General features: G+C 47.5%; 1 protein-coding gene and 1 long non-coding RNA gene across 8 annotated transcripts in view; one reads left to right on the forward strand and one right to left on the reverse strand.

Annotated features, from left to right (window-relative positions):
• The window catches only part of Tns3 (tensin 3), a 266,521-nt gene that overhangs the window by 65,634 nt on the left and 176,273 nt on the right, over nt 1–24,614 (reverse strand). For all 7 annotated transcript variants that reach the window (XM_048786578.1, XM_015490306.2, XM_048786577.1 and 4 more), the window contains one exon: nt 13,410–14,666. In XM_048786578.1, the coding sequence (XP_048642535.1) occupies nt 13,410–14,666 (1,257 nt within the window). The remainder of the gene's footprint in view (nt 1–13,409; nt 14,667–24,614) is intronic.
• LOC125611544 lies at nt 8,774–23,683 on the forward strand. Its single transcript, XR_007341750.1, has 3 exons — nt 8,774–8,958; nt 10,451–12,988; nt 23,235–23,683. It is a non-coding gene; the product is annotated as an uncharacterized LOC125611544 (long non-coding RNA).

A 24,614-nucleotide genomic window follows, 5' to 3' on the forward strand; every position in this document is an offset into this window, starting at 1 on the left:
TCCAGGCTGTAGGCACACAAGACCCTCAAGCCCCAGTCTCTGGGATAACTCGTATCTCACCTTCCACCTGGACTGGAATCCCCTGAAATGGGATGGTGGAAAGGCCAGGAAGAATGAGGCACTGTGAGACAGAGTTTATGACACAGTAACAAGGCCAGGGTGTAGCGGCCTCTGCCCCAGGGGTTCCAATGGAAAGAAACCCAAAGGGAAGGCGAGGTATATACAGTAGCACCTCATTCACACACTTCTACATGCAGACTCTCACGCTCACTCTCTCACACACCTGCTCCATCCACTGACACTGACCTGGGCTGTGTGGGCTGTGCACACTCGTGGTCCCTGACAGTTGAGGGTCAGGTTCTCAGTTCTCAACATGAGGAGGAGAGGATCGCATATCCCCCACCCTGACTTCTGCAGACCTGAACTTCTGGTGCTACAAATTCTTCCCAGCTGAGGGCTGCCAGTGTGCAAGGTGCCAGGTTCCCTACTGGACAAGAAGCTTCATTTTACAGGAGCGGGTTCCTGGCTAGCTCCAGGGACTAGCAAGGCCGATGTGGCCCAAGGCTTCCTGTTTACACTGAAAGATGCCCTCACTCCTTAAGTCTCCTGGGCTGACTGTACCCTCACTAGGATCTGAGTGACCCCACAGCAGTGGGCATGGACTAGACCCTGGGTGTTTACAGGGGCCCACATGTGATATCAATAGAAGGGTGGGAGAGAGCCCTCCCCCACAGCAGGTGCACATGTTTAATTTCAGGGCACTGCTGATTGAACCTGAGCCAAGCTCTCTCTCACACAGCCACAGCATGGCCTTCCATTCCCAGGTAGGGCAGAGGTGAGAGCAATCAGAGCGTTACCACCTTATGCTCTGGTACCTAGGGGGCTCTGTGGAGGCCAGTTGCTGTACAGAAACTTCTGGGGGCACTTCATTTGCTTCCTCTGGCACCCTGCCTAGCAGGTTCACCTCTCCACAAAAGGTCTACCGTAAATAGCAAGTGTTTTATCTCTGGACTGTTGCCTCCTTTGAAGGGTTCTCAGTTTCATTTCTTCTTTTTCTTTCTTTCTTTCTTTTTTTTTTCCTGTAATGGGAATTGAACCCAGGGACTCTTTACCACTGAACTACATCCCCCAATCCCCCAACTCCCCCTGCCTTGCTTTTTTATTTTTATTTTTTAAGACAGGCTACGTTAAAAGTTGCCAAGGCAGGCCTTGAACTTGCAATCCTTCTAACTCAGCCTCCTGAGTCAGTGGGATCAAAGGTGTGGGACACCATCCCTGGATTCTCAGTTTCATTTTTGAGGACAGATAAAGGGGTAAACCACCTGTTCCAGGTAGGTGTAAACAAGGATCTAATCATACTCAGCTCCAAAATTCATTTATGCTGAGATGCCCTGAGGCCTTGATGTGTTTGTTAAATTGTGAGTCTAGAGAGGGATGAGGAGGTGGGAGTTGAACTGGTGACCCTGTGTCTCAGCTTAAGAGCCTGGGCTGAGAGGTGCTTACTCCTCAGCTGTACCTAGAAGAGCCCACGGTGGTTGGCCAAACACACTCTTCCTGCCCTACCCTCTCTTGCATAGTGGCTGTGTGTGTGTTTGTGTTTGTGTGTGTGTGTGTGTGTGTGTGTGGTGCTGGGGATTGAACCCAGGGCCTCGTGCATGCTAGGCAAGCACTCTACAAACTAAGCTATAACCCCAGCCCCCATAATGACTTCTTTATAGGTTTAAGTACTACTTTCTTTCTGATTGTAAAATTAATGTACGTCATTGCAGACAATTTGGAAAATACATAAAAATACTTGGAAGCAGATCAAGCTCCTTGGAACCGCGGAGACTGGCGGAACCCTGTGAACAGTCCTGCATCTCCAGAAGACACACAACTTGTTCATTTCTTTTTCTACTCTGAGGCTCGGCTCATGAGTGTTCCCAGAGAAAGTAATTCAATCGTTCCAGTCTATAAATCACACCTTCTCATTAACATGAAATCACTCACATGTGAAGTGGACAACATCTTCCTGTCCCCACCTCAGCCTCACTGTTACTACTACCCACTGCCCCTCTGCTCGCCTGCCCTCTTAAGGGCTGCCCTGAGTCTGGAGGGACCTCCAGAGGCCACCCCACCACATCTTCTCTGGCCTTGAGCTCCTAGCAAGTAACTTTCCCTTCACTGCTAACTGTATACTACATGCTCCAAAAATGAGCTCAGGGCTTCTGATAGAACTGACTGTGACCTTGGAAGACTGGCCATTTGAGCAATGAACTACTTAATGAGTTGATGATAGAATAATTGAAAACTACTCTCTGAACTATGCCAGAACATCCACGCCATGACTGGTCACAACTAATTTCTCCTTTTCGGTTAAGAAATCCAATCTAGGGAAAGAAAAGTTTTAATGAGAGTAGGGATTGCTAGACGCTCTATAGTGTGGCTGTCACCTCCAGGAACTGGGTAGACAAGGGGATGAACAGAGCTGAACTTGCTCAAGGGAGCCTCTGCAAGGTTTCCCCTCTCTGAAAGTTCCCCTTTGAAGAACAACCAAGAAAAATAGGGGCAAAACCCAAGCTCCGGCACAGAGACCTTTACAGGCCAACGGCCTCCTCCAGAACCCTGGGCTGGCAAACCTGTACCTGCCGGGCCCACCTGGCTCCCTTCCCCCTTGCCTGCCTTGGACTCAGGTGCTGTAGAGAACTGCACCTGCCTCCCTGCTGGTTCCCAGCCAGGGAAAATGAAACCTAACCCTTCTCTGATGGTTACAAAGGTCTTAAGTGCTTGCTATAGACACTAGAGGCCATTTTGGACCCCACTGAACACAGACCATGGTGACCAGTAACTTCATCCACAGGTGTTATTCCAGGGACTCTCCATGCCTCTGGGGTCCACAAGGAGGGAGGGGCAGGCAACAGCTCTGTGCGTACAGAAAGGTTCGTCCTCCCTTGTCTCAGTTGCATGCTCTCTCTATTATCAGCTATGGCTGTATGACTGAATGCCACCCACCTCCCTGGCCAGTCCCTCCCTGAGCATTCAGCAGTCCTCATACAGGACTCCTTTCCTCCAGACACCAGATACTACACACTCAGGATCCACCCAACCACAAGCTATTCAACAGGACACATGTCCCCAGGAGTGCCCCTTCATTGCCACTCCCAGAGACAAGCACACTTCCTCATGTGAGTGGTTTCATTGTAATTTATGGGTGGGGCAGGGGTCAAGGCAGAGCATGGCCCAGCCAGGAGCCATGCAGGTGTCACTGCAGACCCTGCCAAGCCATGAGCTGAGACTATGATGGGGCACAGAAAGACCAGGAGCCTTGGAGATAAGGCAAGGTTGTGACTTAGGTCACGTGTGGGGGGAAAGCAGTATAGACAGTGCAGGAGCAAGACAAAGACAGCTTTGGCCCCAGACCTATCCAAACTATGGGGCACCTCAACCAAGGCCACCATGACAGTTTTCCCAATAAGGAGATAAAGCCTCAGGTTCCCTGTCTAGGAACATTGGCAGGCCTGGTAGGAAGGAGCTGCATCACCTGCAGAGCCCTAGAGTTGGAGATTCAGGTCAGGATGGTCAGGTACTATGCTAATCACTTATATGCAGGACTGAATTCAGCCTAACCTGGGGGCCTGCACTGTCATTGATGTCTCACTAATTGTGATAAATGTGGGAAACATGGGAGGGGGCATTCTCAGATCTTAGCTAGAAAATTACATTTTAAGAAGAAACACCCCACAAAGCTCCTGACAATTCTGCAACTAAATGCAGTGAGCTTCCCAAATATGTCAGTTCATCAAGTGGACAACACCTCCCTCAGAGATCACTCAGGAGCACCTGTTTTCCTTGAACTGTGCTATGCACGTGTTCCTGTGGACATATGACCTTTCTGAGCACACAGCAGATCCTGGGCCCTTAGACTCTCCACTGGGAGGTGGCAAGGGGGAAGGACAGGAGGGAGGAGGGCTAAGTGCCTAGGAGCTGACACCACGTGGCCCTTCCTGACACTTCACATCACCAATTCCCCTATACTGCCGAGTCACCTTGTCCCCTCAGTGTTGAGGAAAGAGAGCCACCATGCACAGTGGGAGGCAGTTCATAGGGGATATTGACCACTCACTGTCCTCTACATTCTACAACAGGGTCACAAATTCTGGTCTTATCAGACCATTGGAGGGAATTGCTCTGGCATCCACAAGACACGGGTCAGATCTCCAGGTGACTGGGACACACGCCTGAGTTGGGACACATGCCTGAGTTGAAAACCACAAATATAACACTGGGGTTCTCATGAGTGTCACATGTAAGATCCCGCAGCTCAGGCTTCACCCCTTCCCTAGGAAGTCAGGGCCTCCAGAGTCAGGACATCATGGTCAGCGTTTTATAAAATTCCTGGGTGTTTCCAACTGGTAACCAAAGCACAGAAGGTCTCCGTGGATTCACACTAGAGTTATTAGGGAGCCTTTAAAATAGTTCTGACACCCAGGCGATCTGCCTGGCCAATTCACTCTGCCTCTCTCTGGAGGCAGAGGCAGGCCTCCTCTGACATTTTTGGCATCTGCATTCTTGAAGCTCCCTCGTTGATTCTGGCTTCTTGCTTGCAGCCAGGGAAACAAATCCCTGCTCTAAAGAATGAATGGAATCTACTGTTTTAGCAAAGCTTCAGTATATAAAACACCATTAAAACACTAGAGGTTAAATGTCCTTATCATGGGCACGCACACGCAGACACACACAAAGAAGTATTTGAGGAGATGGATATGTTAATTTGCTCCACCTCAGTGATCATTTCATCATTTGTGGTTATTTGTATCAAAACATCATGTTGAAGATCTTATATATATACAATAACAAATTAATTCACAAATAAGGGGGGAAAAAAGATGGAAACTTATGGCATCCTAAAACATGGCCTGTTTTAAAACATGACCTTTGTTTTCTCTCTGGGCCACTGGAAGATAAAGTATGGTAAGCTGTTGATTGATCTTTATAGGATCAAATATGAACCAAGTCTGGCATCACACAGGCATGCACAGTGGGTTTTGGAAACTTTGGAAACTTCCATGCATTTCTAGAAGTGAAAACCAAGAAAGACCAAAGACTTTCTGGCTAGTTGGAGGCCTCCTGATTTCAGCTCCTTCAAATAAACATATGCATCTTTTAGAAAGTGAAGAAGAAAGGACTGGTATAACAAGGAAAGTTCAAACACTATTCTTAAATGCTCCCAGAAGTGGCTCCAAGAATTCAGTTCTTGCAAATCAAAACAGGAATTGGTCATCAGCCCCCTTCACCTACAGGGTGTATTCTTTAAGAGCAGTTATCCACAGTGTAACCAGGTAGAAAATTACTGGCCTGAGTGATAAATGAGGTATTAAGACAGTGAAAAGAGCTTTCCCCATGCAGGGCTACCTCCCTCTGCCACGATCCTTCTGGATTTCTACCCCTGGTCCTGAGAGGTGGGGGGGAGGGGTGCTCCCACAAAGGTACAACAAGGTAGGGAGAAAGGCAATTCTATTTTTTTTTTTTTTTAAGATTTTGAAATTGAAGATGCTTTCCATTGGGAAACACGGTGTGCTTGGTTGGATAACATCATTTTTTTTCTAAAAATAAATATTTAAAAAGGAAATTATATCTCCAAACCCAGGAAGCATACCCAAATCCCACCAGCAATGCTCCCATGTTTAATAAGACACATGTAATTCAGAATACAGGTGTAAAGAGCTGCACCCCTAACCTGAAGACCCCACCAACAGGGTTTTAGTACTGGGCTTCAATTACTTTCTGTTCATTTGAATCTGTTCGCTTTTTGAATTACCTTCCCTACTACCTACCTGAATTTCATGATCTGTCTCTATGACTGTCCTTAGGAGGGGACACAAGAGCTGGTTTCAGGGCATGGGAGTGGGGTTGGGGGTTGCACTGGAGGTAGAGGAGGCCATAGGTCCCAGCGATTCACTGAGTGAGGATCAGCAGCTCATGTTACTTCTGGGAGGCCATGGGAGAAATGGTTCCCAGTTCTCTACCCACATGACCAGTTGGGAATGCATGGAGAGGGAGGGCAAGGCCTTGGTGTGAGGCGATATATCAAGCCATGATGCAGAGAACATGTGGCATGATCAGAAATGAGACCGTGCTACCATGTCACCAAGCATATTGAGTTGGCACAACCTCTCCATTGTGATGGAGAGAGGATTTTATCACCGTCATCATGGGATTCAATAAACTGGCAGGTCTCCCTGATTGAAGGAGGTGATCCTCCTAGGGCAAGGGCCCCACACAGGATCAAACAGACCAGCACATTTCTACCACACAGAAGTGTGGAGCTTTTGGAGACCAGCTGTCCACAGGGGAGGCCTGGCATGTTCCAAAGTGACTTGTAAACATCTGAGAAGCAGCTCCTCAACAAGTTCATCACCAGCTGCACCATGAGTCAGCAACTATTCCCAGAGATAAGAACCAAAGAACTACAAACAGGTGTTCAAAAAAATAGTGGTGTGCCTATGTTCACAGCACCACTGTTCCCAACAGCCAATAGGATCATATAACCCAAATGCCATTAACAGATGAAGGGGTAAACAGTATCTGTATCATGGAAATTTTTTCAGCCATGAACAAGAATGAATCTCTGATGGACACAGATGAGCCTTGAAAACATCATGCCAAGTAAAAGAAGCCACAAAGCAGGGCCACATAACCTTCAACTGAATTTATATGAGAAGTCCAGAACTGGTCAGTCCAGAGACAGAAAGCGGATTAGTGGTGGCCAGGGTTTATGGGTGAGGAGACGCAGACAGAGCAGGTTTGCTAATGGCTAAAAGGTCTCCATTTAGGGGGACAGATATGTTCTGGAACTATATAGTGGTGATGGTCATACAATTATGTGGATGTGCTTAATGGGTGTTTTGCCATAATAAAAAATACAAAATAAAATAAATCTGAGGAGTGATTTTTGTTTTCTAGGGTGAGTCAGACCAAAAGTTTTCAGTTTAAAATGCATATTATTTTATTTAAATTACATTTTTTTTGCAGTTTTAAAAGGATAGTATGCCTTTATTTTATTTATTTTTGTATGTGGTGCTAAGGATCGAATACAGTGCCTCACCCATGCTAGGCAAGTGCTCTGCCACTGAGCTGCAGCCCTAGCCCTATTTAAATTACTTTTTAATTTGTCCTTTAACATTAGTGTTGGGGTGTCAGATTTATTTTTTAATGTGAGTCAAAGTAGTTTATATTAACTATGATTTTCATTTCAGAAGAGTAAAGATGACTTTATAAAATATTTGATATAGAAACAGAATTTTGGGTCTAACAAGTTGAGAGACCACTGCTGTGGCCAACCTGGAAGCCATGTCCTGTAGGCTCAATATACCTCTCCTATACTTTGATGTCTTGCCCCTGACCATGCAGGGATTTCCTCACAGTACTTGTCTAGGTAACAGCATACAGCACCCAAATCTGCCTGCTATGCAGGAGGGTCCTTGGGGTAAAGAGAAATAATTAACTCTCATATTTGTTTATGCAAGAAAAAAAAGTACTGTCATTTCTGCACATATATGGGTTTCACCATGGACTCAATCAACTTCTGTTGGATATATCTGAAAATGTAGACTTTTTTCTTATCAACATTCCTTCAGCAATACAGAATGACAACAATGCACACAGTATGAGACGTTAAAAGCAATCTCAAGGTCACTAAAAGTATACAGGAAGACTGAGTAGGTTCCATGCAAATACTACACACCGTTTTACAAGGGATTGAGCCTCTCTGCAGGGGTCCTAGAAGCCATCCCCCATGGATACTTAGATATATGACTGCCATTGCAACACTGGTTTCTCAGCACCGGGGGTGTATTTCTCATTCTAAAACATTTTTTCAGATTGGCAATGCACAGAGCTCTCTGTAGTGCAGTCAAATGACTCCATTATTAAATATGCACTCATACATGTATAGCCTGTCAATATTCACAGTTTATTAAAATGCCAGATTCGAAGATCAGGGAGGACAGTGGCCAGTCCTAACCTCTGGGCAAGGAAACTCTTCTTAAAACTTTTCAGGCAATAAATATGCCATCCTCAAACACATCCAGGAAGCTCATGAGTAGAAAAAAAAGAAGAGGGAAAAAAAAAAGAGCCTCTTTTACCATGGTAACAAATACTGAGCAAGGGTCCTTCATAGAAATAGGCCAATGACCTTGGCTGTGGCTTATTCAACCAGATGAATGTAGCCAGTGACACTCATCAGAAGATGAGCAGGCAAGATCCTAGTCCTACCCTGTTCAGGACCCTGTGGCTTGCTCTCTAGGAAGAGCCACACTCTTGGACACCAAGCTGGGTTTTGTGGCAGGGTCTGTCTGCCTCTCCGGCCTCATTCCCTGCCATCCCCACCTGGTAGTGGAGGTTCAGCAATGAGCGTCCCCAACCCACTACACTGTCCATTCTACCCTGCACTGCCTCTGCCTCTCCTCCAGCATCTGCCTGGCCTGGATCCCCTCCACTCAGCTAGGTTGCAAGAGTCCCATGGTATGCCCCCACACCTTCCCTGACTTGCTCAGTAAAGGCAGTGATACCCCAGTGTTAGTGCCGCGGGACTGTGTATGTGTGTCCTCTTCCATGCGTCTGTTGGCCTCTTATTCCTGCCATCAAAGCTTGTAAGGCAGGCACGTGGCACCACTTGCTGAGCTCTGAGAGCTCCTCCAGGGCTCACATGTGGTGCCTTTGGTTGGACTTTAATCATAACCAAATCAGTAATTAGAACCTGGCACCTACTCTAAACTGTCTTCTATGTAAATAGGGCATCTGATTTGTGCTGATGCTAATGAAGCAGACGCCCTTGTCTGAGGAATGTTGAAAACACCAGCAGGAAGGCCCAGGAGTATCTGCAAGAACAAGTGCCTGCCAGGTTCCTGTCAGCGGAGGGCTGAGGTTGATGTAAGATGAATAAAATATTTTGACAACATGAAGCCAGAAGCCCTTAAGGTATGGGAAAAAAAAAAAAAAAACAGCTGGCTTTTGTCATCCGTGGAATCGTAAATTTCACAGGCTGAGTCACAGCTCTTGTTATTCAGGTATCATCAATTGAAATCTCCCCACTTGAAGGATATGATCCAAGAAACCCACCCACATGCAAGGTGGAGTGAGGCTGGGAGCCTGGTGGGCTGGGTGGGAGGATGGGCATGACAGCAGCATCCAGGGGGCTTCTCACCGAAGCACAGCCAGGGTGAGGGAGCTGCCCTGGCTGGCAGTTGGTCACCTAGAGACAGTAAAATGCTGCCAAATCCAACTCCCTGCACTTTTCAAAGGGATACAATATTGCACAAACAGTGCCAGGCTTGTCACCAAGATTGACGCCCCACCTCTGCATGGCCCATCTCTTGTCCTGTGGGCAGAGATGGGCACCCTACACGGACCCAAGATAAACTTCATATCAATGCCTACACAGCAGAACAACTTGGGTCCCTGGGCAGGGGGTGGGGATACACCTGCACTGCCACCTGCTCCATGGCACTCTATTTACAAACATTTATCAAAATCTTACTACATACCAGGAAGCAATGATTTAAGTCATGGGCACTGCCCTTGAGATGATACCTGGCTGGTGAAAAAAATGTGAGTGTAGCAGAATAAGGGCACCACCACAGGATGCAGAGCCAGATATATGGGAGCTCTGTTACAAGACCTGGTGGATGAGAAGGTGCCTGGAACAGAAAGGCACTCAAGGTGGAAACCTTTACTACCATCACCACCACCATCATTGTGTTAGTCAGCTTTGGGTCACTATAACAAATACCAGGCATGTCAACTTATAAAGACAAAAGGGTTATTTTGGCCCACAGTTTCAGCTCATGAGCAGTGGCCCTCGTTTTAGTCTTGTGGCAAGGCAGTACCTCATGGTGGGAAGGCGTGGCAGAGCAAAACCAGCACCTCGAGGCTCGACAGGAAAAAAAAGAGGAAGAAGAAGAGACAAGGACCCACTATACCCTTCAAGGGCACAACCCCAATGACCTACAGATTTCCCATTAGGCTCCACTCCTTAAAGGTTTCACCACCTCCCAGTTGCATCTTTCTAGGAGCAAGCTCTTATCACATGAACCTTTGGGGACTATGAACTACTGCAATCATCCTTACCATCTTTAAAATCACTACCCCCCCATCATCACCACATTGGCATGATCATCACCATCACTATAATCACCATCCCTATCACCATATCACCACCACTACAACCAGGAACAGTAGCCATAGCAATACATCATTGCAGTGCCGGTATGAAAGAGACATATTCAGTTTTCACATATTATTTCATCTCAGAAATAACCAGACCCCTGGTGGGAATGCTGCTTCCTGCAGAGCTGGTGTAATGTCAAGTTGCACGGTTCTGCAGGAGGACGTGCAATAGTCCAAGGGAGCACTGGGCAATGCTGTTCTCAAATCCTGACTACAACTATAGGTCTTTTTTTTTTGTTTTCAGGACACTATCTGCAGAGAGTGAAGGATTTTACTCACTTCAGGATGCTGAGCCTCTGTGTCAAGCCTTTATCTATGGCCAGAATTAAGACAGCTGTGTGGTAGCTGGCATCCAGGGCTGGGAGAGAAGGCCTGCCATGGAGAAGGGCACATGGAAAAGATGGGGAATTTTGCAGTTTTCACTGTGTGCATGAGCCTCAGATGGCTGAAGTCAGGAGCTGCTGCACTGTCAATGGGACTTGGTCTCATAGCCAATGATGTGGGAATGACGGGTTGTACCATCCTGGGCACATTATGATTCCTTTCACTCTTGCTGGGCCCTTCCGATTCAACATACTGGAAATGAGAGACATGTACCGGGGACCCCAGCAAAGCAGTCTTTGCTTTCCTCCTGACAGAGGAAAATGGCCCCTGGACACTTTCAAAGTGCAGATTTTTCAGCATCCCAACCTTCTGAAGATGTTCCGGGGTCTCAGAATCTGCTGGTTAACCACCATACTTCAATGAGTTTCCCTAATAGTATCTAGGGATTTTTTGCTTTCTGTTGGTCATCAACCTAGCCTTTTGCAATTTAAGAAATGCAAGTGAAGGTACTGAAATTTCAACATCAAGAGGGTTCAAGTGTTCTCCCTACCTGCCAGGGAGGAAAGGAACATTCCCTTCCCCACCCATTTGGGCTGGAAACAGATATAAACATTCTATCAAGAAGAGATGTCTTCAACTGAGATCCAAAAGCCAGTTGCACAGGTTGTTTGGAGGTCACCTGTACCATCCAGGCCTCTTTATATAAGTCACAGGCTTGCTCCATCTCCCAGCTAAGTGCTTACCTAAAACAGGAAGCTTGAGCTGGAAGAGGGAGCCGGCTGGAGGAAAAGCATGGGTGGCTCTGCCCAGGTCCTAGTGCTGAGTAGCACTTCAGTGCCCATGATCCCTGCTTAGGAACAAGCAGCACATTTGCAACGAGTTTCCTACAAGAAGGTCATTTTCAAATTTCAAGAAGATCTCAATGATTTGTATCCAGTTTGCATATATCTGATCTTCTGAAATCTCTACAATTCTAAAGATACAAAAAAAAAAAAAAAAAAAAAAAATCGGGCAATGGCCCAAGATGCCTGTTGAACATGAATAAATTAACAAATATTTTAAATCTTCATGATCACTCACCCAAGCACTAAATTTTACTGGTTCAATTGAAATATCAGTCCTTTAATTTCAAATTTGTAATTATTTTTAAAATAAAAATAGTTACCGAAGATTTGAAATTTAAATTATAATGCCAGGTATTACAGTAACAAGTGCATCAAGTAATTTAAAAACAGCCAATGTAAGGGAGAAAAATAGGACTTGGCCTTCTCAATCCCAGGCTTTATACCTATTTCATTACAACAGGAACAGGAATCTCAAAGGACTGAATTCAGTCCAATGGAAAATAGTAACCTGAAGATACCATTGTATGGGTCCCTGGGCATAAATGACTTTTCCTCACACACACTGCAGCCTCTTCCAAATTTCAGGAGAAATTTTAATCCCAGAGAAAAGACTCATAATTTTAATTTTTCCAAGTAATTTTTAAAGAAAGTCTATTGAGATAAATAGCATGCCATTGTGCAGGTTTTGTTCCCACTAAAACCTTTTTTCAAACCCAGAACTTCTTGAATGCATTGGTGTTTAGACCTGGACAGAATCCTTGGTCACTGCTACTATTGCTGTTGTGGTGGCTGTGGTTGTTATATGGATGTATTGTAGAGTCTGACAACCTAATTGAGGGAGGCTCTTCCAGCTCAGTGAGGTGATGTACATGGTATGAGTTACTCAGACCAGCCCACTCTTTGCTCACTGGTGATCCCAGTACATCAGAGGTGATGTGAATTGGCATTCTTCCCACCTTCCATCACCAAACACTGGGGTAGGACCTCCTTTTCATAGACAGTGTAACACACTCCATCCCTTACCATGGAAGTCACAGGGTCAGCTGGTAGCCCTACTCATCACGGAAGCTGGAGTCTTGTCTGCAAAGCATGCATTCTTGCCTTGAGTGACCCAGACCTGAGTCAGGCTGCAATCCTCACTTGTCTGCTTCCAGAGAGGGAACAGACTCTGGGTCCATCCCACCTGTGCAAACCTGAGAGGACCATGAAGCCAACTGACACTGTAGCCAATGTGAAAGTAACTCAGGGGTGGATCCCTCTAACCAGGGTCTGTGGGAAGATGAAAAGGGCCACTACGCCAAGATGCCAGACTGATGCTCAACCTCCAGACACACCTCTCCATCACTTCATTCCCCAACCTTCAAATTCAATGATGTGCCTGGCACTCTTCCAGAACAATCCAGGTTACTATCAAATGTTCCCCATGTTAGAGAGGGAGACATGAAGGCCAAACGGGCCCATGGAGTTGGCTACACTCACCTTAGCCTTGGAGGAGGCTCAACAGAAAGAGGAGCACAGGGATGGACCTGTAATTTATGGATGGGATAACTATCCTTCCTCCATTAACCTACTAACATTCTTTGAGTGAGAAAGGCTTTACTATTAAGCACATAGTGCAGATATGGAAACCAAGGCTTAGAGAAGGCATATACTGGCACACAGCCGAGTAGGAGGCAGAGGGAAACCTGCTTCAGGCGGCTTGGCTGCCAACATTCTCCTCACTGGCTGGCTGCAGCTCTAGCAGACATAACCAGAGTGAAACGAAGGCCCAGACAGCCCTCTTCAGCCAGCTGGGCCCGATCCCCGCCCTGCACTGGCTCTAATGGCAGGTTTTGTGCCCTGTTCTTCCCAGCCTTCAAATGTGCGACCAAGGACCCATGGTGGCACAGTACTATTTTGATCTGAGGTCACCATTCTATATGACAATAGAATCTGTGAGAGGAATATTCCCCACTGTGAGAGTTTCGTTAAAGCTAACCACCCAGTCGGCTCCTTTCTCATCAAGTGTCAATATGCCATGGAGTGCTGGCTTACCTTGACGCCCAGGGTTCCTGCTGGGGCCCTCAGCTGGGTCAGGCAGCCTGCTGCTCACCTGGAGCCCACCTCCCATGCCATCTGGACACACGGGGCCATTGGCCAGGCTGTTGAGGGTGTTAATGTGGGTTGGGTAAGGCTCAAAGGTGGGGTCCAGCTCCAAGATTAGCCTGTTGAGTTGTTCAATGGACTGGTCTATGTCCAGGGTGGGAGAGCCTGGGGAGGGGCCCACGTTCAGGTCCTGGCTGGTTCCGTTCATGACCTTATCTTCTGGAAACCTGGGCTGGAACACTTTGCTGGGACAAGGTTGCTGTGTGTCAGGGGGATTTGGTCCATTGCCAATGCCTCTCTGGACAGCCACTCTGCTACTGGTTCCACGGGTTGGGGTGATAGGAAGCCGTGGCTGTGTCTGGGTGAGGCCAGAACTGTCTGCTGTGCCCTGACTGCCTAGTCTGGCCTCCCCATCGGGGGAAAAGCTATACTGATGAGCGGTCACCATCTGTTGCTGACGAACCCAGGTCTGGGTGGAGTAGCTGCTCGGCCCAAAAGCCTGCGTAGGGGTGGGCACAGAGGGTTTCCTCAGTGGAGGCTGTGGCTGCTTAGGCTCTCGGCTTCCAAACGTCCGTTCCCGCTCATAGAGGGCATCCACACCAAGGCCCAGGTCAGGAGCAAGGGTGCCGTGCGGATCCTCACCAACATTGCTACCAAAGCCATCAGACAGGAGGGAGTTCTGGCTGCTCTTGTGGCAGGTGAAGGGACCCAGGTGGGCCGACTGCGGCCCTTCAGAGGAGGAGAGGGTGCCCAGACTGTCGACACTGTGCAGGTCATGGTGGGGCATCTCATCATCCAGAATATCTGTTTCCCGGTCCTTCAGGGTGGCATCTCCATTCACATGGACTTGAGCAGGCACCACATGGCGTGTCCCGCTGTATTTGCTGCGAGCATCAGTCATGTCCTTAAGGGAGCCCCGGGAATCTTCCAAGCCAAAACCACTGAGCAGCTGGTCCAACTCAGCCTTCTCCTGGGGACTCAGGCCCCTCCGAACTCCCGGGGCTGAGCGCTCCTCGGTCTTATCGGTCCTGGCCGAGGCAGTGGAATGGCCTGAGTCACTGCTGACTGACAAGGTGTGGTCACTGTGGTCTGGGCTGCTGGCAGTTGGCACAGTCTGGGGGCTGCCAGGGATGCCAGGATCTGAGGAGCTCTTCTTCCTCACCTTGGCATAGAGGCTGCCATCAACAGGGCCCTGAGTGTGCAGAACTGCAGAGGAAAGCAAGAGACAGGCTGTAAGCCGGGGAGGAGGGAAGCGCAGCCACTCACAGTGGGCAGGGGCACTTGTCTAAACAGATAAATGAATTCACAATACACAACAGGCACAATAACCAGGGACCAACACTGCTGTGGTCCCCAAATCCACATATCCTCCGAAGAGTGAATGCTAATGGACCTTCAGATGCTAGAATCACCTTCACCTCTCTATGCAAAAAGAATTGTCCTTCCTTGAAGCTAAGGGAAACTTCATCCTCTGAATCATTTTTGCCTAAAGGGCTCATGATTAATGTCTTTGTAATTTGGAAAGTGAAGTCCACTCAGCTCATAAGTCCCCAAGAACTGACTGTGCATCTAAGACAGGAGAACTTCTATTCATAATCTACCAGCTAAGTGGTGAGTAACAAACTCATTAAATTGATAAATGGAATATGTCGTCAACAAACCTGCTGTCCTCCCAACATTCCAGAATCTGCTTTAAAATCTAAACATACAACCCAACGGAAAGGGAAAGTACAGGAAAGGATCCTGAGCCTTCATATTTAGCGTAACATCTTTGGGCCACATAGGTGCCTGATGACTGTGTCATAGATGTCATTCCACACACTGACCCCCATCCATGGAATGTCAGGAAAAGAGAAATCAGGCCAGCGGTTCATGCTGGAAGAGCTGAACCCGCTGCTGCTGTTATTAATCAGAGAATTGGCAGTGGCATTCAGAGACTCCCAAGCCACAGTCTGCTGACTGGCAGCCATTCATCGCCTTAGCCACACATGGTGTGTCACAGCAAGAGCCTCCTAAAATAAGCTGGAGTTTGTAGTCAGCACATCTCACCCCGCAGGGACTCCCCCACCCTCCTTCAGTTTCTCAACTGTGAAATTGCAGGCATTCCACAACAGGGGAGCTACAGATGGCTGGAAACCCAAGCTGCCTGGGCACCTAGAATTTGAGACTTGAGCCACCACCGCCTGGCAGCAACTGAGTATGACCCTTCCGCCACTCTGAGGAACCTGCCCTGAGCATGTGCCTCACCAGTCCTCAGGTTCCAGGTTGGAAACATGGCCAAGGTCAGTGGTGGCTGGCTGGAAAGACATGGCAGGGTCTGGAGAGGTATTGGGATACCGTGCCAAGAGCTCACAGAACCCCAAGATCACACAGCCCCTGAGAACACACACAGCCCTGGGCTTCCTTCTTCTGGCACCCAAGGGACAGTGTGCAGAGATGAAGGTTATAAGATGGAAACACAGGGGTATAGTCTAGTTTGGAAGACCCAATCCTCATCTTAGAGTAGAGCTTGGGGGAGGGAGAATCTGGGGACAAAAGTGATACACAATGCTGTAAATGAGCAAAGATTTGAAGATAGAGTAATTGTTGACATGAGCACATCCTGGATTGGGCCATGGAATTAATTCAATATAGGGCGTTAATGACAGATGCTGTTGACTGAGCCCTGTTACGTACTTTCTATCGTGCACTTTCTCCAAGTCTCACAGTATGACCCAACATAATAAAGTATGAACTTTATTTCTTATTTATCTAGAATGAACATGAACTAAGGCTTGAAGATAATAAATAACTTTCCCAAGATCAAGCAGCTCTCAGGAGGCAGAGGGGGACCTAGAACCCAGGCTCTGAAGCCTGAGGGCCCCTGCAGTCCCTACCTGTGGGCCTACCTGTAGGAAGAGTACCAGAAGGGCATACACCTGAGACTCTGGGTGGCCCTACCCATGAGGAGTCACATGGCCCTGCCCAGGGACCAGCAAGTGACCTTGGCAGAGCCTGAAACACCTGCTGCACCCAGCTCTATGCAAACCAGACAAAGGGACGCCTGGAAAGAGGCCCATAATAGAAGGCATGTGCAAATGTCACCTCTATAGGTACAAATGGGCATAGTGTAATCTATTTATTGAATCATAAGGTTGTGTAGTGAATGGCCCCTGAAGAAAGGCCTGGCCCCAGACAGACCTAGGTTCAAGCCCTGGCTCCCCCAAGATGGGCCCTCAGGGTTTTACCAACCAGGGTGTTCACCTGACCTTCAACTTCCCAGCTGTAAAATGGGGGGAGGGGTAGATGTTCCACGTGAAGGCCGACCTGGGAAGGAAATGACAGTACACACACCACTGAGCATCGTTATAGCTCAGAGTAAACACCAGCTTAATTTGGTTTCAGTCCAGGGTGCTCTGTTGCTAGGAAAACTCAACAACAGACGACCTGGTAAATGGGTTCTTCCTCCCAGCCCAGTATGAGGTGGAAAAGAGGAGAGAACATTGAGAAGTGATTTCTGGTCTGTAAGAACCTCAGAGACTCCACACTGGATGCTTGTTGGACTAGTCAGTTCCCTGGACCAGAAAGGCAACCAGAGCACAGACCACTGAACCACACAGCCATAGGAACCAGTCTGCTCACTACAGGAACAGATTTCATGCTGCTGAGATTTTGCGTTTATGACTTCCATAAAGTCATAAATATGACTTCTCCCTAACACCGAATTAACTAGCACAATGTTTTGTTGATTTTTTTTTAAAGGAACTCAAGAATAAGTTGTAAAAATTTCTTCTAATTTAAAATGGGATGCGGCCAAAAAATGCCTGTTAATCATTCTGAGGTAGGATCAGTTGGCTAATCACTTACTAAGAATAGTGCATAAACAAGGACCTATAAAATGTAAAAAGCAGGATATTCTCTTGGCTGGGAGGTCATGAATAATCCTATATATTTTCTAGCAGTAGAAATCTTAAAATGATAATAGTAAAATGACCATTTCCATCCACTGGCTATGTATTAGATCCATGCCAAACACAGTTGAGCCTTTAGGAAAAACTGGGTTTCATCCATCTGACAGCCCAGGCGGAATATTGGAGTCTTCCCAGAGGCAGGCAGCCATTGGACAGAGTGGAGCCATGGAGCCCCATGCAGGGACAAAGACCACACTGGGCTTTCATAAACTTCTTACTCCACACATAGATAACTTTCAACATCAGAAAATGCCCAACAAATGTTAAATCTTCAGGACAAGAAAATGAAGCAAAGTGATTCAATCCCAAGACTGGACCTGCCCATGCCTCTGAATCACTTTGTAGGAGCACAGATCTTCCTAAAGGGAGGGACTTCCAAGAGGCCATCCCAGAGCTTCACAGACACAGACCTGCACCCTAAAGCCTCAGGGGGAAGGACAAAGAAAGGGCCCAAGCATTTATTATTCCTGTCCCGTTCTCTGTAAAGGGCTACTGCTTTGCAAAGGAAGGACCTGAACTTCTGTTTTGGACAAAGGAAACACCTAAGTTCATACTTCGAGATAGAGTCCCAATTTGTCATCACTCTGTGTATGTTGCTGACATGACATTTAGAATGTCTGAGCCTCTGGATCTTCACTGATAAAATGGAATAATTATTTCTATCTTTCAATGATGTTGTAAGAACTAAAGAATATGTATCTACAAAGTTTCCAGCTCATAGGACCCTAAGAAGGGTACCCCTAATTACAACTGGACATTCTTCCCACAGTGGACAAGGCTCTGTCCTTTCCCGGGACTCATCCCCTCACGGCCAGCCCTGCTGCTCCCAGACCACTGAGGCACAAACCTGCCTCAAAGCCTGCGCTCTCACCACTTGCCACTCTCTGCCTCCAGGGCTCCTGCACATGCTCAGCATGCCCTTCCCTGCCATCCTCTCTTCCTGGGATTTTACCTGCGACACAAACCTTCACCCACTCTTAACGCACGTTTCCTGCACATTGTCCTTCTCACTCACAGGTTTGAACAGAGGCTCCCTTAGGCAGGGTTTCCTTTGTTTTGCTCTCTCTGGGACTCAGCATGAGAGAACAGCCCTGGTGCCCAGTGGACATTGAGTAATTGAGAGACTAAATGTTCCGGCTTGTTCTCACATGACAAAACCTAGGAAGGTGTTTTGGAAATGAACTCAGCTGCCTTTGCAGGAAAAAAAAACAACAACAACAACAACAACAACAAAACCCTCCAAACATACAATAGTAAGAGTCTGAAGGTAGAGGTTCCCTCAGCTCTTGGTCACCTGCAGCCCCAGGTCCTGCTCTCTCTGGGCCTTTAAACACCCACTTCTAGGCAGCAAAGCCAGTCTGGCCGTCTTTGGGAGTCTGGATGGGGACTGGCCGTGGTGCCTCACTCACCTGGCTGGTCTTCAAATGACACAGAACAAAAGTGGAAAAGTACCAGAAGTCACCCCGCCTCAGAGTTCCAAAATTTTAAAGAAAACAAAAAAGTTGTGCGCCGGTGGAGTAGGAAGCAGGATGCAGAGATCCCAGGGATGCGTGAATGCTATCTGACCAGTGTGCTCACAACTGAGGCACGAAGGTAAATAAGCTGGAGTCCTGGCAAACAGCAGGTACACAACCAAGGGTCACATACAGTTTGCCATTTCCAGCCCCCTGCCACCTCTGAGGTGGCCATTCCTTGTACAGACCTACACATGTCCAAGAGCCAGGACCGGGGACATGTTTCTCATCTCATCTACAAATGTCCATCTTACTGCTTGAGTTTAGGGCTGCCATGCTGTGGGCCCCTCATCTAAACACTCTGGCTGTTGTTTGGCTTTCTAAGACCAGATGCAAAAACTGCAAATAAAGGGCAATACAAAGAGAACAGAAAGGAAATGTAACTGGGGGAGTGAGGGCAGGGTTCTCGCATGGCTGACTATATCCCTCCGCGACAATCTAACAGGAGTCCAGACCCCACTGCTAGAAGCCCCTTGACATCCTGGTTAATCACAGAAGGACACCTGTCTTTCCCTCATGGCAGAGGGCTCCTCAAAGCATAGCTCTAGTATGGAAAAGTGACACAGAAAGTCATTTGCTGTATCAAGACCAAAAAAATGAAGCGGTCAATCAAATATACCCACCAGTGTCCCTGGGCTGGGGTTCCTACCTCCATGGCTTTAAGAGACAGGGACAGTGAGCCCTACCCTTCCCCACTGTACCCCTTGGGTGAGGGTAGTGCTTTGAGGTTCCCCTCTGTCTCTGCACACTGGAGTGCCACCTAAGCTGTCAGTGCTAGGTGGGAAGTTCCAGGGTATAAAGTCACTCATCTGAGCCTTGTGTCTTTTCCCATCAGTCATCCCTCAGTATTGGTGAGGAGTGGTTCCAAGATCTCCCATGAATACCCAGATCCTTAGACACTCAAGTACCTTATGCACATGGCTTAGTATTTGTATACAGTCTACGCATATCTTCCCATTGCTGGTAAATCATTTCTACAATGCTTATAATACCTAATACAATATAAACACTAAGAAAATGCTTGTTAAACTCTACACGGTACAGCACACCTGTAATCCCAGTGGCTTGGGAGGCTGAGGCAGGAAGACTGCAAGTTCAAAGCCAGCCTCAGCAAAAGCAAGGCACTAAGCAATTCACTGAGAAAAAAAAAAGGGGGGCTCCGGATGTGGCTCAATGGTCAAGTGCCCCTGAGTTCAATCCCCAGTATACTCCCCACCAAAAAAAAAAAATCTACTTTTTAAGGAGTAATGACAAGAAAACGGGTCTGTATATATTCAATTCAAATATAATTTAGTTTTAGAATACTTTTGTTTTTTTCAGTGCTGGAGACTGAACCCAGGGCCTTGTGCATTCAAGGTAAGCACTCTACCAACGGAGCTATATCCGTATCCCCCTATTTTTAGAATATTTTGATCCTCAGTTGGTTGAACCTGAGGACAGGGGAGCCAGCCATGTTTAAAGTCAGGTTGTAAATTGTTGCTGTGGCTCAAGGGGAATATGGACCAGTCAGAGCCCACTCTCGTGCAGGAGATGGAGAACCTGCTCCGAGAGCCAGGGAAGGGGCTTGTCTAAGAACCTACAGACAGAAGCAGAATAAGAACCCTAACATGTCCCTGTTCTGGGTAAACCCTCCCATTCAGTGTCCCCTCTCCCTGTATGCTGCTGCCACTCTAAACCAACCAGGACAAGGGCCTCCATCTCAAAGGTGGCTCATATACTGCCTGATAATAATTTCCCTGCAGCTAGGATCTTGTTAAAAATCAAACATACATACATTTGGCTCTGAAAGACCTTCATGGCACACCAGTGAGGTTTACACTGTGGAAAAGAACCAGGAGGAAGGAAAAGCAGCAAGGACATTTTTATCTTATTAGAGAACAACTCTTGAGGCCACAGATGTTCCCACCACCTCTGCCTGCGGGACACCACTCCCCACCCAACCTTCCTGAAAAAAGTGGCTTTCTGTAAGGGTAAGTGGTACTCACACAATATTTCAAAAGTAACCAAAAAATAGCAAAAGATGAAAACATCTCTTCCTCTCCTGGCTGAAGACAGACTCATTGGCATCCATTCACAGGTGTGTTGAGAATCAGCTATCCAAAGAGAGGGCTGCACCCATACCCCATGGGAACAGACTATTTCTCCAGAAGTGGCTATCGACAGTCCTGTCTCCAGGTTGCCTTCAAATGACTCATTCAGGGCCACCTAGCTAAGTCAACTCAACACATTCAAACAGTGTGATAAGCAGAGGCAGCCACAGGTTCCCACAGCAAGACCCTAACAGCCACAGCCTTCCTAGGAAGAGCACTGAGGAGGAAGGGGAGACTTCACTCTTAAGAACCAACAGCAGCGGGTGGGGGCTGTGGCTCAGCAGTAGTGCACTTGCCTGGCATGTGTGAGGCACTGGGTTCATTTTTCAGCATCGCATATAAATAAATAAAATAAAGGTTTACCAGCAACTAAAAAAATAAAAAAGGACCATCAGCAGACAGCCTCATGGATGGTCTCCAAAGACTCCACCTAGTGAGGGTAGCCAAGCTCAAAGGCTCCAACTGTGGGACACGTGAGGGTGACATTCTGGGGAGGAAGGGTTGGGTTGCAGATAGGCACGATCAAAGAAGGCTGCAGTGGGGTGCAGGCAGGGATGGCTTGAGCCACGCAAGGCGCCTGTCTTGATTGAGGTGAGAGCAACAATGCAGAATGGCTGTCAAATTTAGACAACTGTCACAAAAGAGAATGAACACACAACATACCTCAATGATAACAATCATCATGAGATCAAGACAGACACCAGGTTCCTAATGAGATGCCCCCCAACCCCCACCCCGTGGCTCCCTCAGTACTCTCCCCCGCCCTTTTGCCCTTCCTCCTCCCTGTTTTCTCCTTCCTCCTTCTCCCATCTTCTTCTTCCTCCTACATTCCTGAGATGATAGAAACACTCTTCTTCTTGGGTTTGCTGACATAGTCCCTGGTGCCCCTCTTGTGGCAGAGTATGTTACACATTTGCATTGGAGTGATTTATGTGCACATCTTCATTTTCTTCTAGACTTTCTGGCATACTCTATCTAGACTTGAATTCCAGCTTGATCATAGCTGTGTGAACTAGGGTGTAATGCTCAACCTTTCTATGCCTCATTCTCCTTGTCTGAAGACAAGTAACCTGGAGATAGCTCCCGGGACCACTGTAGGTTCAAGGAGACCCATGCCAAGGGCAGGGCATGCTTCAGCACCGCACTGAGCCCTTTTTCCCTGGTTTGTTGGAGTGGAGAATTCCCAGAACTCATTTATGATTTATGTTGGTGTCTACTCTGGGACCAGCGCTGGGGGAAGCAGAGTGCTCCATGCATGTCCAAGTCATGAGTCCAAGTAGCTCAGTGGAAGAATTCCTTCCAAACATAAATCTATGTTCAGTTTGTTAGTAGAAGATGCATCTTTTTTTTTTATGTATCAAAAAGCTCCATAAGTCATCATTTTATATGATTCAAATTGTCCCAGGCATCCATTTTTCTAACTGTCTGCACAGCATGGTTTTGTGGCTGAGCTGCTAGGCTCAAGCCCTTACCATTGTAAACTATGTCCAAATTTTACACGTTTCTGAGACTTTCCTCAGCGACTGATAACACCATGGATAAAAGCACAGTTATAGGCTGGCAAGGCAGCCACTGAGTTCATAGTGCTTTCTGCCTACAGACCCGTCTGTGGCTCACAGCAAGCCTAGAGAGGCTTGTCTGCTGACCCTGAGAGGCCATGGGGCTGGGAGGCACATAGACTGGCCTTGCTCCCTAGAGGGAGACACAGGTAGCTCAGCAGATCCCATAGTGGACACCCTGGGATCCCATTGCTGTCATCCGACCTCATCTGAGTAGTTAGGAATGGTTTCTTCTGGACTTGCTAGATCAACTGACAGCTGAGCTGCAATACCTGCAAGGGACCTGCTAACCGTATGACCTGTGGGTCTGAAACCGCAGGCTGCGGCAGAGCCAGTAGGCAATGTCAGTGCTGGTGATAGAGGTCCAGGTTTCAGTCCCTGGACATGGAAAAGTTCTTAACCAAGCCAAGATGGCTGAAAACTAAGCTAGGCCCCAGACTACAAACAGGGTTAAATTAGAAGGGAGTTACTTCTGGAGGTTAATGAGCCTTCTGGAATCTATGGCCGAGTGGGGAAATGCGAGTACCTCAGGTCATATCCCAAAGGTACCCACTCCTTCCAAGCCTGAGGTGGGCTGCAGGTACCAAAGACTTGCCCTTTACCATAAGAAGATGTTTGTGCCAAGTTGGTTCCCTTTTTAGGGGTATTTGGTGTTGCCTAGCTGATTTCACATGCATAAATTGCTCACACATGTAAAAACTGCTCTTTTGCCACGTGCACATTTATAATTAGAGCATTTATAAACTTACATTGAAACAAGGTTAGCTTTTCTTTTATTGTAATAGGATTCTGCCCCTGTGTTAACTAAAGATTTTCTGAGTTTGTACTGAATTAGTTTTTACTCCAGATAAAGTCAAGAGCTAAGAAAAGATGCCCATGCTTGGGCCTTCAAGAATATTACCTTTAATTTACACAGTAAGAGACTCTATGGCTTCGATATATTATAGGGTGGGGTGAAATGTGCCCCTTTCCTCTAATCCTTTTTTAGTCATTAAGATGGTAATAAACTTCTGCTCTGTAGGAGGCAACCTCTATTTCTCTCCCTACCTTTTTTTCTCTTCAGAAGTAATTCCCCTCTCAGACATCATCTTCTTGGTGCAGCAGCCCGACTGTCCTGAGCCCCTGTGAACTTCCAGGCAGGGAGGCCAGGACAGGGAGGATGCCTGCCGCTGAGGGCAGCAGCATAACAGGCCGAGATATCCAGAAGGGCACTAGAGACTCCCTCACTGGCCAGCACTTCTGGCCAGCACTTCTAAGCTCAGCACTCATGTTTGCTAAAAGCCAGGCAGTCTGTAAATTCTTAAGAAATGTAGAGCAGGGGGGAAAAATAATGAAAGGACAAATTGGAACAGGGCCCTCCATGCAGACACGCCCGTCCAGCCACAAGCAGCCTCCCCAAACGCGCCCCATGCCCCACTTCAGCCAGGAGTGGCTCAGGAGCCTGTGGATTCCAGGCACTCTGGTCTCCTGGGTGAGGCTTTGGAATGTGGTGATAAAGGAGGACTGGGGCTCTCCATGGGGCTATGACAGGCAGGTCCCAAAGAAGGCCCAGATGCCCCCAGCAGTACACATATCAGGGAGGGCCAAGGAGGCTGTACAGGGCAGATCTCTCATGTCCAACACCAGACAAGGGCTGACCATGGAGCTGGCACCTTCTGACTCCACATCCCAGCTCCCTGTGCACACTTTTAAATGGGAAACACTTTCTGACCTACCCGAGAGAAAAACAGGAGGTCCATTCGGCCTCATGAAGGATTACCTGAGCCAGCCAGTCAGGGAGTCAACCAGAAAATCAAACATGCCACATCAGGCCACCCCTGAACTCTCCCCAAAAAGAAGCAGGTAAGTTACACTCTTCTAGATTGCAAATAAAGACATTCCTAGACTAGTCCTGAAGGGCATGCAGGGTTAATGCTTCTGTTCTGCTTATTATTACACTCCAGGACGCACCCCCATCTCCGGTCAGCACCATCTCTTGGCAAACTGGCAAGTCTCAGAGAGCACACGGCTCAGTTTCAGGCACTAGAGCCTTGTAGAAGGC

Source organism: Marmota marmota, unplaced genomic scaffold, assembly GCF_001458135.2.
Source record: "Marmota marmota marmota unplaced genomic scaffold, marMar, whole genome shotgun sequence".
NCBI classification, from domain to species: domain Eukaryota; kingdom Metazoa; phylum Chordata; class Mammalia; order Rodentia; family Sciuridae; genus Marmota; species Marmota marmota.